The 16,094-nt window shown below is 44.4% G+C and overlaps 1 protein-coding gene across 2 annotated transcripts in view; it reads left to right on the top strand.

Moving 5' to 3' along the window:
- RCOR1 (REST corepressor 1) overlaps positions 1-16,094 on the top strand; it is a 145,804-nt gene that overhangs the window by 102,729 nt on the left and 26,981 nt on the right. For both annotated transcript variants that reach the window (XM_033139308.1, XM_033139298.1), the window contains exon 6: positions 5,645-5,763. In XM_033139308.1, the coding sequence (XP_032995199.1) occupies positions 5,645-5,763 (119 nt within the window). The remainder of the gene's footprint in view (positions 1-5,644; positions 5,764-16,094) is intronic.

The following is a 16,094-nucleotide window of genomic DNA, read 5'->3' as shown; positions in this document are numbered from 1 at the left end:
TGGAGAAATCAAATTAAAGGACCCAAGATGAACACTCTGGGATATACTTCCAAAATGGAGACTAGTGTTTCATCCTAATATAATCAGATTCGACAGGGAACTTGTCAGATAAATATTTACGTGCAGTGGTACCTTGGGTTGCAGACATGATCCATTCCGGGGTGCCGTTCGCACCCCGAAAAGTCTGCAACCTGAGCGGTGATATCGTGCATTCACGGAAGCACGGTATCACGCTTCTGTGCATGCGCAGAATGCGCGGCGAAACCCGGAAGTAAACACTTCCAGGTTTGCCATGTTCGTAACCCACGCCATTCGCAACCTGCAGCGAACGCAAAACGAGGTACGACTCTATATCATAAAGGGCTACTCAGCTGCACCCGAGCCCTCTGTTGTTGCTTTGCCCATGATGGTTTTAAGTTTTTCAAGAAAAGAAAAGTGCTGTGTACACACACACACACACACGAAAGGAAGACTTACCTACAACTGGTAAGTCACTAATCTCACAAGGATGGGAGTGTCTGGCAGTCTAAAATGGCCAGGTTATTATTGTTGCGTGTAATATGCAGCAAATTCACAGACTGAGAGCGAGATCAGGCCCTCCTTATACTGGCGTATGGAGCGAGGGGATTTTAGTATTCCACTGCCATGAAACACCAGCGACAACAGCACTGTGATATGGAATCCCATATAAACCTTTTTTTGGCCTGGAAAGAGGTTTCAGATTGCTGAAACATATCCATCAAAATATTCATGTACAGAAAGATCACAGCAAGGTTTCTAAGGCTAGATTTGGTTTATATAGGTGTTGTGGGTGGAACCAAATTAAGATGACAGAAGCTCAGGAGTGTATTGTATCTGTTTTAATTGCATTTTAACTCAGCTCTTGCATAAATTTGCTGTATCGACTAGGAGAAATAATGTACAAAAAAGTGACTCCCTCTTCCCCAAATCTCTGCATTCTTGCTTTTCCTTGAGGGTTTTTTTTTAAAAAAGAAAAGAACAGAAGTGTTTTATATTTATATTCACTGGAGATTAAGGGTCACACTAAAAGCTGTGTGCTGTTAATTAGCAGAAGTAACAGCTGTAACTCCCCCGCCCCACCAAGTCTTCCAGCTTAATCCCTGTTCTTTAACTATTTTACCACCAGTTCTTAAAAATAATAATTAGGCTTTGTTGTCTAAGGGCAGAGCTAGATGTGGGCTTGTTAACTCAGAATGGCAATCCCATACTGAGTTCTCCCACCTCCTACTAGTAACGTGCAGGCAGACGTTTAGCCCATAGCTGTCAACTTTTCTCTTTTATTGCGATGAATCCTATTCAGAATAAGGGAATTCCCTTTAAAAAAAAGGGAAAAGTTGACAGCTGTGGTTTAGCCAATGATGTAGAGTAGGGTGGGGGACAATGACTTTGTGGAACGGATACCTCTGGCCTTCTGCATGTTGTTGGATTTGCAACTCGCATTAGCCCCAGCCACATGTTCCCAACCCCTGGCTCTGTTTCATGATTTGGAGGATTGGAAAAGAGCCCCAAGCTCACACGATCCTTTTCCCTATGTGGCTTTGTCTTTACCATTTAACCATAGTTTGCCATGATGTCGAAATCTGCAAACTGGATAGCTCTTGCCCTCCAAACTCATTTCAGACTTCAAGCCACAGTTTCTTGATTTGGGACATTATGACAAACTATGGTTAGCGCCAAACTGCAGCACTGCAGAGAGAGGAAGGGTTCACCACTATTGACTGATGGAAAACGGTGGTTAGTATTTATACTGTGGGAGAAAGGTATGTAAGATGAGTGGAGGAATCCTTCGAATGATGATTTGGAGGTTTGCCTGAACTGAATCAATATGTAAAGAAGCCTTTAATTAATTCCGCCTTTGATTGTTTCACAGTTTGAGGGTCTTTGACTACCAGGTTTTACGTATTTCAGCCAACAAAGACGACCTTTCAAGTGAGCAAGATGCAGGGCTTTCTTCTCCATGTGGAGCCTTATTGATTTTCAGCAACTAGCAAAAAATGAACAAGCCACTCCAAAGGCATAAATATGGTTGCTGCGCTTGAAAGGTTCTCGGGAAGAAATGGCTTTTCCAGGGCCTGCTTAGAAGTGAATTCTTGTGGCATTCGGTACTGTTATGAGGACGACGGCATAATTAGTCACTTCAGGTCACCAGGTTGCACCAGCCATGGATGTATGGTACTTTACACAGGAACATGAGCCAAAATGTGACTCAGGAGGAGCTTGCACTCTAAATTTCAGCCGTGGGAGAGACATAGCCAAGGGTGGACGGATAAATGGCAAAGTGAGTGCAGTCTCAGTGCTTCTTTTCAATGGGAGATGAGTGCAAAGTCGATATACCCATGGCTTCAAGGATGTATAATGGGTTTCGTGACATACTTAAAAAGGAAGAGAGACCCAGCATCACTTTGCTATAATGTAGTTCCAGGCAGAAGGGAGCCAGTAGAGAGTATGGACAGAATGGCTTGAGAGCAGGGAATTTTGGGTTGACTCATTTGGAGGTGCAATGGCATTGGGAAATCAACATAATGATGGAAACGATCACCCTCATTTTAATTGTTGGCAGCCTTTCCATAGTTAAGACCACGCTCAGGGCAGCTTACATGAAAAGTTGCACACAAATGTGAACAAAAGTTGTAAACAATAAATAAAGCACATCGAAAAGTATGCAACCAAACGGGACAGTTTCCGCACACATCATCATAAGATCTAAAACAAAGATGCAATTATTTTTTTTAATACCAATTACAGCAACAAGATCCCCCAACAAAAACCCCTAAACCGGTGTTTCCCAAACCTGGGTCTCCAGCTGTTTTGGGACTAACAGTTGCTATCAATTCTGCAATGCAATTCTGGGCTGCATCAATAGGAGTATAGCATCTAGATCAAGGGAGGTAATAGTACCACTATATTCTGCTCTGGTCAGACCTCACCTGGAATACTGTGTCCAGTTCTGGGCACCACAGTTCAAGAAGGATACTGACAAGCTGGAACGTGTCCAGAGGAGGGCAACCAAAATGGTCAAAGGCCTGGAAACGATGCCTTATGAGGAACGGCTTAGGGAGCTGGGTATGTTTAGCCTGAAGAAGAGAAGGTTAAGGGGTGATATGATAGCCATGTTCAAATATATCAAAGGATGTCATATAGAGGAGGGTGAAAGGTTGTTTTCTGCTGCTCCAGAGAAGCGGACACGGGGCAATGGATTCAAACTACAAGAAAGAAGATTCCACCTAAACATTAGGAAGAACTTCCTGACAGTAAGAGCTGTTCGACAGTGGAATTTGCTGCCAAGGAGTGTGGTGGAGTCTCCTTCTTTGGAGGTCTTTAAGCGGAGGCTTGACAGCCATCTGTCAGGAATGCTTTGATGGTGTTTCCTGCTTGGCAGGGGGTTGGACTGGATGGCCCTTGTGGTCTCTTCCAACTCTATGATTCTATCATCCCTGTCCACTGGTCTTGCTAGCTGGGGTTGATGAGTGTTGTAATCCAAAAACAGCTGGAGACCCAAGTTTGGGAAACGCTGTCCTAAACAATACTGCAACCCAAGAGTACGTTTAGCGGCCTCAGCTTTCGTAGCTGGAGTCAGTCGGGGCCCTTTCTTAAAGCGCTGTGTGACTGACTAGCTGACTTTGGCATAAGCCCGAAGCTTGGCCTTTCTGTCTTTTATACTTGCACCCTCTTTTGCACCCATACGTTGAACCCAGTGCCAGCCTTTTCTCCCACAGTGGATCATTCAGAGGCCTTTGCAATGCGGCTTGGTGTTGTAGATTGTGGCACCAATCATAACAGACTAGTGACCTAGCAGAGACTTCTAAAAGCCTAGAAGAAGGACACTTCCGTTCTGGACATCCTTTCATAGGCCATGTGGGTGGGGCCAGGAGCAAGAGTAGGCAGAGCAGCAAATGTGAGTTTAGTGGGCTGTTTTCCATGCCCTTGCATGCCACTCTTTCTGTCCTCCATCTGAGCCAAGCAAAAAATAAAATAAAGCACAACCAGAGTTTGAGGAACACACCCCAGCCAGGCAAAAGTACTCAGTGAAGGTGCAAAGAAAAACCGGTGAGATCATGTGTGGCCTGGAGAGGGTCCTGAGAGCCAGATGGAAAAGTATGGAGGGCCACATTTGGTTTCCAGGCCTAAGGCTCCCCATCCACGAACCTGTCTAACACCTCACTCTAAAAGCCAAGCAATAAACTATAAAAGCAGCCATCAGGTCAGCAGCTGGGATGAAGGAGGCAACTAGGGTAGAAATTACACTCAGAAATCCAGTGTAAATCAGTAAGGATACCCTTTAGCTCATCCATAGCTTTATTATTATTATTATTAATATTCTGTTGGGAGCCGCCCAGAGTGGCTGGGGAAACCTAGCCAGATGAGTGGGGTATAAATTATTATTATTATTATTATTATTATTATTATTATTATTATTATTATTATTATTATTATCATTATCATTATCTTGGCTAGTGAAGAGAATATGACTTGCCTTGCCTCAGGATCTGAGGAACTTTGGTCTCCCCAAAGCAGGACCCCTTCCGTAGAATATGAGAACCAGTGGATGAAACTCAGCCATTATCAATATGTTTTCAGAGGACATAAGGTGCTATGAGAGGATGAAATGATACGCAAAATTGCCCCTTTTCAGGTTGTAAGCACATTCTTTTTTAAAAAGGAAAAAAAGAAAAAATGCAATTGAGAGACAGCTCTTTAATTGCAAATTGCTTTTTCTAAAGCTGGGCTTGTCTAGCAGTAAAAGCAGAACAACTGATAATGTAATTAGTGTTTAAGTGAAAATACAGCAAGACTAACTTGGGTAGGAGTTGGTGGGAGGGGGAAAAACATGCAAACTTGAAAAGGGAAGGTGTTGTGTTACGGAACGTGAGGCAAGTTATAAGACCAGCCTCTCCACTGAAAGCCAAATAAAAGGAATCATTAAGAAGCAACCAACTGAAGCACCGTCAAGTTGTTGCCTTTCAATGGCTGTGTTCGCATATAATGCTAATCCATGGTTTGTTTTAACCATGGCTTGTTCAACAAACCACGAGCTTCTCATCATCACGTGTGAGCACCTAAACCATGGGTTGCTTCTCCAAAGCTTGGCTGGCTTTGCACATTCAGACGAGCAATACTTGGGCTGAACAAACCGTGGCTTGGTGTTATGCGCAAACCAAGCCCATGTGTACCTCTTCATTTTGTGATTTTAAGTTAGTAGTCCTCAACATGCATTTGGGGACCCACTTCTTAATTTTTGACACCTGTTTGAGTGGTGGCAGTGCTGCTGTTTCGACCCGTTTTAGGTTGCTGTGCAACCCAACCGTGGGTCAGAGATCAGAAATACGTAAGTCATTGGCTGTGATAATGCACTCACTTGCCTGTTGTGTTGTGTTGTGTTGTGTTCGGTTTCTGGAATGGCACCTGCATTTGGATTTTCCAGAAAACCCATGCACCAGCCTTTTGTGTGCTGCTGCTGGTTCAGGCAAGTGCCAGCTCACCCCCAAGCAATCCCAGAATCAGATTTTGCCCTGTCCAACACAACAGTTATCAACTTCTGCTCACAATGGGTCATGGCTGTTTTCTGCTGGTGCATGAGTAACGCAGGGTGTCTCAATGCTCCCAAATATTCTGTGTTCCACAGCTTCCTGACAAATCGATAGCAAGCCTGGTGAAGTTCTACTACTCCTGGAAAAAGACGAGAACCAAAACGAGCGTCATGGATCGCCATGCTCGGAAGCAGAAAAGGGAGAGGGAAGAAAGGTAAGCTTGCCGATAGGATTTGAAGACGGAGGATCTAGAAACAAGGGCCCTTCGAGGTGCATATTTCACAGTCTTGTTCTGTGCAGAATTATGCAGGCAGTTTGGAGTTATTTGAACAGAAATACCTTTTCACTCACACTATTTGGGAGTGAAGGGTCTGGTGGGAATATTCAGTGTTGATGCTGTGTGCGCATCTCACACAAATGTAACAAACAGGCAGCCCTGTTTAGGGACGTATTTAAGGATTTATGTTTTTCTTATGTTTTTAGATATGTTGTAAGCCGCCGAGAGTGGCAGGGGAAACCCAGCCAGATGGGCAGGGTATAAATATTAATTATTATTATTATTATTATTATTATTATTATTATTATTATTATTATTATTATTATTGAATTGTTGAAGCAGAGGTGTCCAAAATGGCGGCTGCAACTTCCATCATCCATGTTCACTGCATGCTGGATCTGTTGGAGCGGGATTATGACATTGTATAGAAAGCACCATTTCGCCTTAAAGAATGAAAGAATGATTGCGGCCTAGGTTTTGTGGCTGCACCTGATGCTGTAGCCTCTGTCCCTAAAAGCTCATGCCATTATAAACCTGTTTGCCTGTCAGGCGCCAAAACGCTCTCTGCTGTTTCTGCAGCTGCAGATCTGCAATGCTTCTTCTGGAAGTTATCACACAAACGAGGCCCTTGTCCCCCCCCCCCCGAAAAGAGCAGGGGTTTGTAGTCTATTGCAAGTGAGGCCATCTCTGTGCTTTTCCATTTGTTTCTGGCCATATATAAAAAACTATATATATATATATATATATATATATATATATATATATATATATATACACACACACACACACACACACACACACACACACACACACACACAGTGAAAGGGGTGGAGCCTGGAATTTCAGGACTGGCTGTTTAGATAGCGCCTATCTAACCAAGTTGCAAGAATTACCAGTTGCTGCTACATGAGATCAAATGCAGACCATTCTTGGAAAGCCCTAAATCTCCCAAGGAACCTTCCCGTGATTCATGAGCCCAGTGGACACTGGGCATGTCTTATGGGGTGATGACATAGACAGTCAAGATTATCTCGTTGTCCCTGCCAGGGTCTCTGCCCAGCCTGCTTATAGGAACATGGAGCTTCCCTGTTAATTCCTTGTTGTGAAATTGGATTTTCTGGTAAATGGGATCCTTGCTGTGGGCTTTTATTTCCACCTCTTACTCCCCCCTGTCAGCCAGTCATGCATTCTGTTCCCGGGGGCAGGTTTGGTTTGCATTAAGGGGAACAGTCATTTGTGTGTCACTGCTTATAAAGCTTAAGGCCATTAAAAAAAAAACTTAGGACCATTCGAACACAGCCAATCAGTTCTTAATGAGCCCAACATATGAATGAACCTTCTGCTCATTCATGGAGCACCTTCCTGTCTCCTTCTGTCTCAGCGAGATGTGTAACTAGCCATTGTTTCCTGTGTTCTCGCAACCAGCAAGCTGGCTACCAGCTTCGCAGCAAGTATGTTGAGAGATGACAGTCTAGACACAGCCTGTTTCTTTCACACCTTCTATGTTTGCAAGGAAACATCGCATTAATATTGCCCTTGTTCATTTCCCCCCTTTTGTTTCCTTTTGCAGCTAAAAGGCTTGCATTCAACAGCATTATTATTATTATTATTATTATTATTATTATTATTATTATTTGTGTATCTTTAATGGCGATTATCCACTTGGCTTATTCTGAGGACATGCAAGCAGGAAATTTGCAATGGAAATGGTCTCAAAGAGGAAAATAGCTTAAAATAGTTCCATCCTGCCCCTGTTGGGTCTTGCTTTCTCTCCATCCTGCTTTTTCCTTGAGACCAGCACGTGTTCTTAATCTGATTTACAAGGTATTTTTTTCCATACCTTTGGACCCTGGGAAAGCTCCACAAAGATGTGCCTGAGCCTAGATTTTGCATTAATCCAGTGCTCTTGCAGTGCAGGAATATTGATTCAAAATAGTCATGAGAGCCTGTTGCTATGGAGATGGTGATTCCGCTCTTACAATTTAGGAAAGGGACCAAGCTAGCATATGTATATTTTGTGCGAATATTATTTAAAAAACAAAAAACAAAAAAAACACCAGGAATAGATAAACGGCAGGTTTAAATTGTGCTTGGTTTCTTAATTGTGATCCACCTTGAGCTAAACTTGGGAAAGCTGGGTGCAACTGTATTAATTTCATCACTGAGATAAGCTTGTGAGCAAAAAGTGTTTTTGGCTTGATCTCTAGACAGCAAGCAGCATTGCAACTGGTGCCTCCTTTTTTATATATATAAAGAAAAGCACCAACCCAATTTCAGTAAACAAGCCAGTATCTGAATGTATGTGACCAAAAAAATTATTGCAGCCTGCGGGTGCCTGGTTGCAAACGCTGAAGGGAACATTTGCACAACATGAGTGAATGCAGAACAGAAACGTTCCTGAGCTCTGGGTTGGTGCTTGCTTTTATCAACGCCAATGACTTACAACTATGGCAACTAAACTGAAGGGAGCAGGCATGTGTAGTAGACTTGCTTCATGTGATTTTCCAACATGCCTGCTTTTAACATTGGAACGAGAGCAAGCAAAATAGTAGTTGGAAAATTGCTAGGGACTTAGGAAGCTGGCTTATTTTGAGTCACGCCGTTAGTCCATCTACAGGTGAAACTCGAAAAATTAGAATATCATGGAAAAGTCCATTTATGTAAGCAATTGTTTTCATTAGCTACTGGAGTTTAATATATGAGATAGACTCATGACATGCAAAGCGAGATATGTCAAGCCTTTGCTTTTTATAATTGTGATGGTTATGGCGTAGAGCTGATGAAAACCCCAAAGTTGAAATTGTTAATTTGGGGTTCTCATCAGCTGTACGCCATAATCACCACAAATCATAACAAATAAAGGCTTGACATATCTCACTTTGCATGTCATGAGTCTATCTCATATATTTGTTTCACCTTTTAAGTTGAATTACTGAAAGAAACGAACCTTTCCACGATATTCTAATTTTTCAAGTTTCACCTGTAGGTCTTTAATGTAAAGACTTCGCTCACCTGGTGTCTACACCCATGTCACTTAGGCACAAGATGAAGGCTTTCTTACTCCTTCGGGTAGTGATAAAGCAGGATATCAAATCCAAACTCTCCTCTCTTCTTTTTATGTTTCCAGGCTTTTATAAGTGAACTTCCTGAATTTCTTCTTTTTAAATGGTTGAGTAGGGCTGCGGTTATTGTTCTCAATTGTTTGTGTGTGTGCATGTATACGCTGTTTCATTTGTGTGTGTGTTATTGTCTTTCTTGCACTGCATGCTTTATATTTTTGTTACTGTGCTTGTATTGCCTGCTGCCCTGGGAATTCTTGAGAGTCGACAGTGCGAGGTATTGTTTTATCCAACAAATGCAAGACGTAAAGGTGGATGCAGAAGCAAATACATGCATTCTCCCTCCACCTTAAGCAGGTGCACTGGGAAATAAAAAGCCACCCAGGTAGCCCCCTTCACACATTACGTTTTATTTCGTTTGTTAGTTTGTACGTTGCCCTTTTGTATAAATATTCTCAGGGCTGCTGCGTTCAATAAAGCAGAACAAACAATAAAAACACAAGCAGTGAACGTAATTTTATCCACGACTTCAGTTTATTATCGTCAGCGACGATCTTTCCACAGTTAAGAGAGAATAAAAAGGAAGGAGATAGATCTCAATGGTCCAGCATCTGCTTTGTAGGTCTCAAGTTCAGTCCCTGGCATCTCCCAAGTAGGGCTGGAAGAGACCCATAACTGAAGCCCTGGGGAGACGCTGTCAATCATTGTAGTTGGGCTCCCAAATCCCATCAGCCCTCATGGCTAGTTGCAAGGGATGATGGGAGCTGTAGTCCAGCAGCATCAGAAAGGCACCATGTTGTCTACTCATGTTGTCTACTCATGGGCTGGTTGGGCGCAGAGGAATGGTGGGAGGAGCCAGCTGTGGGACTCTCAAGGGAAAAAGGCTCAGAGTCCAGGGTTTGGTGGTGGGATGACAATGAGTGGGCAGAGGGAGAAGACTGGGAAGAGGAGGTGTCGGAAGCTGAAGAAGTAACAGGGCTTAGCGAGTTGGGAAAGTCCATGGTGGAGAGAAGTCCGGTATCAGAGGCAGAAGCTGAAGCAGGGGAGGAGGAAGGCTAAGAGGCAGGGATGTGTCTGACTGGTGAAGAGGAGGGGGTGTCTCCCTCTCCTGCTCTGCAACAAGCTCCCCTTCCCACTGTTCTCCCAGAACCAGAGGAGGCATGAAAAGGGTAGAAGAGAGGTTGACTTCATGGAGGTGCAGTCTCTGATTGCTTGGAAAAAGCCCTAGAGAGGAGAGGACTTAAGCAACTGCAAAGAGATGGGGATTTTCAGTCTCAGCAACTGCTTCACAGGGCAAGACCTTCTGGAGATGAGTAGTTGTACTCATTAGGCCTGACACTCCTGCGCAGATCCTGTTTTGCTAATGAAGAGTTAACTCCAGCTTGCTTAGTGTGATTTACTGCTCCTGTCAACCAATGACTTAGATGGTGCTGATCTAGATGGACAGTCGTGTGACTCTGAAAAAGCAGCTTCATAGAATGACTCCCATTTGGGGAAGGGGCTGTGTAGCTCTGCGGTCGAGCATCTACATTGCATGTTGAAGGTCCCAGGTTCAATCCCTGACTTGCACAGACCCCTGTCTGAAATCCTGCACAGTTGCTATCTGCACAGATTTGAAGTTAAGTTTGCCTAGCCAAAAGGTAGCAAACTCATAAAGCGTGAGAGAGAAACAGGGGAGGAGAGGGGTGTGTGTGTGTATGTGTGTCATTCTCTTCATTTAATTGTATACAACATATTAGAAAGCTTGTACAAGTGACGGTGTATTTGCAAGATAGCACATTAGTTAAGGTTGCCTGAATCGGTGCCCCCTCAACGATTCCTGCGTTGGGTTATTAAAATTATTTTTGCCTCGATTTGTGAAAACCACAGAGTCAGAAGATAATAATAAACAGTAAACAGGTGCGAACTCTGGACTCCGTGGAAGGAATTCTAAAAGAGTTTGGGAAAGAAAACAGCAGTGTGTGTCATATGGGCTTCTGCAATAGCTTTTTTAATTTCATGGGTTGTTGGAAAGGTGTGCCAGTTTCATTGGCTCTGAAGCCTACGCATATATTAAAAGTGGAGCCAATAAGTTCCTCGCTGTTGTCTGTCCTTCCTGCACGACACAAGCCTCCTCAGCACTATCCTGTACAGCAGTGCTAAGTCACAGGTGGGAATGCACCACCACTGTGAACTGTGGTCCAGCGTCTGATCGGAATTATTGAAGGATAAAAACCTGATGGGTTAGATCAGCGATCCATCGTGCTCAGGATTGATGTTGCCCTTCGTCAGTGGTTCCCAAAATTGTTGCCCCGCGGACCACGTGAAAATTGCCGAGGGTCTTGGCAGACCTCTGAATGACTCTTCTGCTGTGAGCTTGAAGCTGAAATAAACTGATTGATTGAATGACTTTTCATGCCCGTTGTAGCAATTGTAATGTGCTCTACAAGGTGCTGTGTGATTTTAATTGTGGTTTCATTGCTGCTTTTACCGTTTATATTTTGCCGTATTACGTAGAGTGCAGATTGTAACACAATAAAAGAAGCAATGCAGGCACAAATTAAAAATCAATACCACTGTTTTAATGCAATGGAAGTGCCGTCTCCTGTAGTCAGCCACAAATCTACAGGCACACCGTGGACAACTTGAGCAGACTTTGCAGACCACTGGTGGTCCATGGGCCACATTTTTGAAAAAAAACCCTGCCCTCTGGGCCACCCCTGGAAGGTTCACAAGTGTAGCCAATCCTTCCAGTTCAACCTGGAAATCGAGAGGGAGGTGTTTTCTGGAGACAAAAACCGCAGTTCTGGTTAACAGCTTGCTGCTAGACATGTCCTGCTTTCCTTTTATGTTCCCTTGCTTGTGTCCCTTTCCCACATGGTGTTGTCTTTTTTTCCCTTTTCTTTTTTTAAGATAGCAAGCCTGCAGGCTGGGTTTGTTTATTTCAAAATAATTAACTGTGCAGTGCCTAGCAGTTGAGGCACTTTATAAACAGTGCATATTAATCTCTCTCTTTCAAAGTAATTGCTATGATATAGTTTGCATATTAAAGCAGCGGTTAGACCCATGGGAAGCTGCTCTGTGCAGGGTTGGGCTATTCGTCCAAGAAGCCCAGGGAGATGTCCCTCCAGATGTTCTCGGACTCCAGCTTCCAACACCCCCAGCCAACATAGTCAGTGGTCAGAGGTGATTGGAACTGCAGTCCAACAACACATGGAGGACTACGGATTCCCTATGCCTGATCTAACCCGGTATTGTCTAGCCCAGGCTTCCTCAACCTCAGCCCTCCAGATGTTTTGATTCCCATCATCGCTGACCACTGGTCCTGCTAGCTAGGGATCATGAGAGTTGTAGGCCAAAAACTTCTGGAGGGCCGAGGTTGAGGAAGCCTGATCTAGCCTGACTCAGGGGTTTCAAGCAGGATCTTTCCCATCACATGGTCTTTTTAACTGAGGATGCCAGGGATGGAAGCCAGGACCTTCCTGCATGCAAAGCATGGGCTCTGCCTCTGAGTTGCGGTGCCTTTCTTCTTGTTCTCAAAGATAACACTTACGGACGCTTCTACAGCTCTGGGAACCAACACACGCCAATCTAGGCAGCTGTTCCCAGGTCTGCACTCTATGGAGCAGTTGCAGCAGCAGGGGACCATTCCCCTCCACCAGCTTGTGTACCTTCCCTCGAAGGGTTGCACGCACGCAGCCAGAGACTGAGCCTGCATGGAAGCTTTCTCTGCTCTTCCCTTTTCAGTCCGCTCCTGGTTCTGGGAGACAGAGGTGCAGGGAGAGGGTAGGGAAGCACTTGTCCCTTCACTTGCTTGACCTGCCTCTTCCTCCTCTTCCAACCCATGCTGTGCTCCACCCTCCAGCTCAGAAGCTTCCTCTACCTCCGACTCTTGCCTCCTGGCCGGTGCAGTTCCCCACAAATCGCTGGCCTCCTCTCTCGAGTCCGACTCCAGCCCACCTCCCCCCGGTACACACCTGGCGGCATTCTGCCAGTCCTTGCCGCTGCCTCTTCCGTTTGCTCAGTAGGTGATCCATGAGCCAGATTGGGGCTGCTGCTTCCCTCCAACTAGCCCTCCGAGCCTTTGCTCCATCCCTTTCTTGCCAAGCTCCAGAAGGGGGAAGAGTTCAATCCCTGACAACTCCAGGTTCAAGCAGAAGGTTTGACCCCTGGCACCTTCAGGTAGGGGATGAGAAGGAATTGTGGTGGGCCACTACTGGTCAGCCTGAACAGTACTGAGACAGATGGAGCCTGACTCGGTACCCTGTGTTCATATGCCATTGTCCTTGTAGTGGCTGCTTCCTCTAGTTCTTGTGGCTGCATTTCTTTGATTATGCACATGAGACAGCAGGTGTCCTTAGTCTTGGTACAAATTAATTTTACTCATTGGAGGACCTACATTTTAGGGTCCCTGAAGTTAGAGCCCTTCACAACCAGCAACAAAGTCTGGATAACCACTTTTATCTTCTTCAGTGAGGTTCCATGACAGATCACTTTTTAAAAAATAAATAAATTACTACCACATCTGAGATTTTTATTAAAATTGCTGTGCTGGATCATCTCGTATTACATGAAGCACATTTTACACAATACTCTTTTTTTCTGGTTTTTCTAACAACATGCACAGTTTCAGACGAAAATGTCATTTTTCTAGAGACAGCATGCCTAAAGAATTAAAGCGCTCTTCAGCAAAACAGCCAATTTACCATGACACCCCACCTTTACAACTGACTTAAGCTTAAGCTTAATTAGTTTCATAGTAGATCTGTGCCTGGGCTCACTTCCTCCATAGCTGAACTGAACAAACTTTGATTTGATGTATTTCCTTGTATATTTTATATTGTTTTATATAAACTGCTTCGAGGTTTCTGTTGATTAAGCAGTATGTAAGTGAATATAAACAAACACAACAAAAAATCCACTGCGTCTGCAGGCCCCGTTTGACAGCTTATCACTGATGATGACGACGACGACGATGATTTTATTTATCCCCCACCCATAGGGGAACACACCCTATGTGGAGGTGCGTTCCTGTTATTCCTGTTAATTTTATGTATCTTTATTTTGGATCTTAGGATTTGTGTGGAAATTGTTTGATTTGGCTGTTTACCTTTTATGTTTTGTTCATTGTTTACGACTACTTACGTTTGTGACACAACCTTGATGGCAGAAAGTGAGGAGGAATTAAAGAACCTTTTAATGAGGGTGAAAGAGGAGAGTGCAAAATATGGTCTGAAGCTCAACATCAAAAAAACTAAGATCATGGCCTCTGGTCCCATCACCTCCTGGCAAATAGAAGGGGAAGAAATGGAGGCAGTGAGAGATTTTGCTTTCTTGGGCTCCATGATCACTGCAGATGGTGACAGCAGTCACAAAATTGAAAGACGCCTGCTTCTTGGGAGGAAAGCAATGACAAACCTAGACAGCATCTTAAAAAGCAGAAACATCACCTTGCCGACAAAGGTCCGTATAGTTAAAGCTATGGTTTTCCCAGTAGTAATGTATGGAAGTGAGAGCTGGACCATAAAGAAGACTGATCGCCGAAGAATGGATGCTTTTGAATTATGGTGCTGGAGGAGACTCTTGAGAGTCCCATGGACTGCAAAAAGATCAAACTTATCCATCCTTAAAGAAATCAGCCCTGAGTGCTCACTGGAAGGGCAGATCCTGAAGTTGAGGCTCCAATACTTTGGCCACCTCATGAGAAGAGAAGACTCCCTGGAAAAGACCCTGGCGTTGGGAAAGATTGAGGGCACAAGGAGAAGGGGACGACAGAGGATGAGATGTTTGGACAGTGTTCTCGAAGCTACTAACATGAGTTTGGCCAAACTGCGGGAGGCAGTGGAGGATAGGGGTGCCTGGTGTGCTCTGGTCCATGGGGTCACGAAGAGTCGGACACGACTGAACGACTGAACAACAACAACTTACGTTTGTAGCCATGTAATTTTTTACATGTTGCAAGCCACCTTGAGTATGGTTTTAACTTTAAAAAGGTGGCAAACAAATAAAATGATTGATTGACTGATTTCCCCCAACACCCTTATGCTGGCTGTCCTGTGGCAATCAATATTGTTCCAGTTTGATTTCCGTTGTTTATTCTTTTGTTATTGACAAGAACGCGTTTTCACTCAGCCCGGAATTAAAACAAACACGTACACAGATTGCAGAGCATATGCTGTTTTGTGCCTGGCAGGGAAAAATCTGTTACCTGTGGTTCTGTCCTTCCTTCCTTTTTTTTTTAAAATAAGAAAAGAAAGATACCGTATGATTTAGCAAACAAGAAAATCTGTGTGCAGCCCCGTTTGGGCTGCAACCTTATATTAACTTACCTGGGAGTAAGGCCCATTGAACTTAGTGGGAATTGCTTCTGGAAAAGGCCATTTCCATGCTAGGGATAATCAGGAAAAGAATTGAAAATGAAACTGCTGGTATAATGCTGTTTTACAAATCTATGGTGCAACTGGAGCATTATGTACAGTTCCGGTCTGCTCGCCTGGAAAAGTATATTGCAGAGTTGGAAAAGGGCTACCAAAATGATCAGGGAAATGGAGCAACTCCCTTATAAAGAAAAGTCTGCAGCGTTTCAGACTTTTTAGTTTAGAGGAAAAGGCATGGAACATGATAGAAGTATGTAAAATAATGCATGACATGGTTAAAGGTAAAGGACCCCTGGATGGTTAAAGTCCAGTCAAAAGCATCTCTGGGGTCGCGGCCCTTATCTCGCTTTCAGGCCGAGGGTGCCGGTGTTTGTCCACAGACAGTTTTCCGGGTCATGTGGCCAGCATGACTAAACTGCTTCTGGCGCAATGGAACACCATGACGGAAGCCAGAGCGCACAGAAATGCTGTTTACCTTCCCGCCGCAGGGGTACCTATTTATCTACTTGGACTGGCATGCTTTCGAACTGCTAGGTTGGCAGGAGCTGAGACAGAGCAACAGGAGCCCACCCCGTTGCTCAGATTCGAACCGCCAACCTTCTGATCGGCAAGCCCAGCAGGCTCAGTGGTCTCATAACACTGGAACTCACGGGCACCCGATAGCTATGCTCTGCCCCCACAGTTGAAGGAAGCAATGTTCCCGGACTGTTGCTCTTGTGCAGGGGTCCCCAAACTAAGGCCCAGGGGCCGGATGCGGCCCAATCGCCTTCTAAATGCGGCCCGCGGACAGTCCAGGAATCAGCGTGATTTTACATGGGTAGAATGTGCCCTTTTATTTAAAATGCACCTCTGG

The sequence above is a fragment of the Lacerta agilis genome, chromosome 1 (genome assembly GCF_009819535.1).
Source record: "Lacerta agilis isolate rLacAgi1 chromosome 1, rLacAgi1.pri, whole genome shotgun sequence".
Lineage (NCBI taxonomy): Eukaryota > Metazoa > Chordata > Lepidosauria > Squamata > Lacertidae > Lacerta > Lacerta agilis.
The sequence above is the reverse complement of the archived record's forward strand: the minus strand, read 5'-3'. Positions and strand labels throughout refer to the sequence as shown.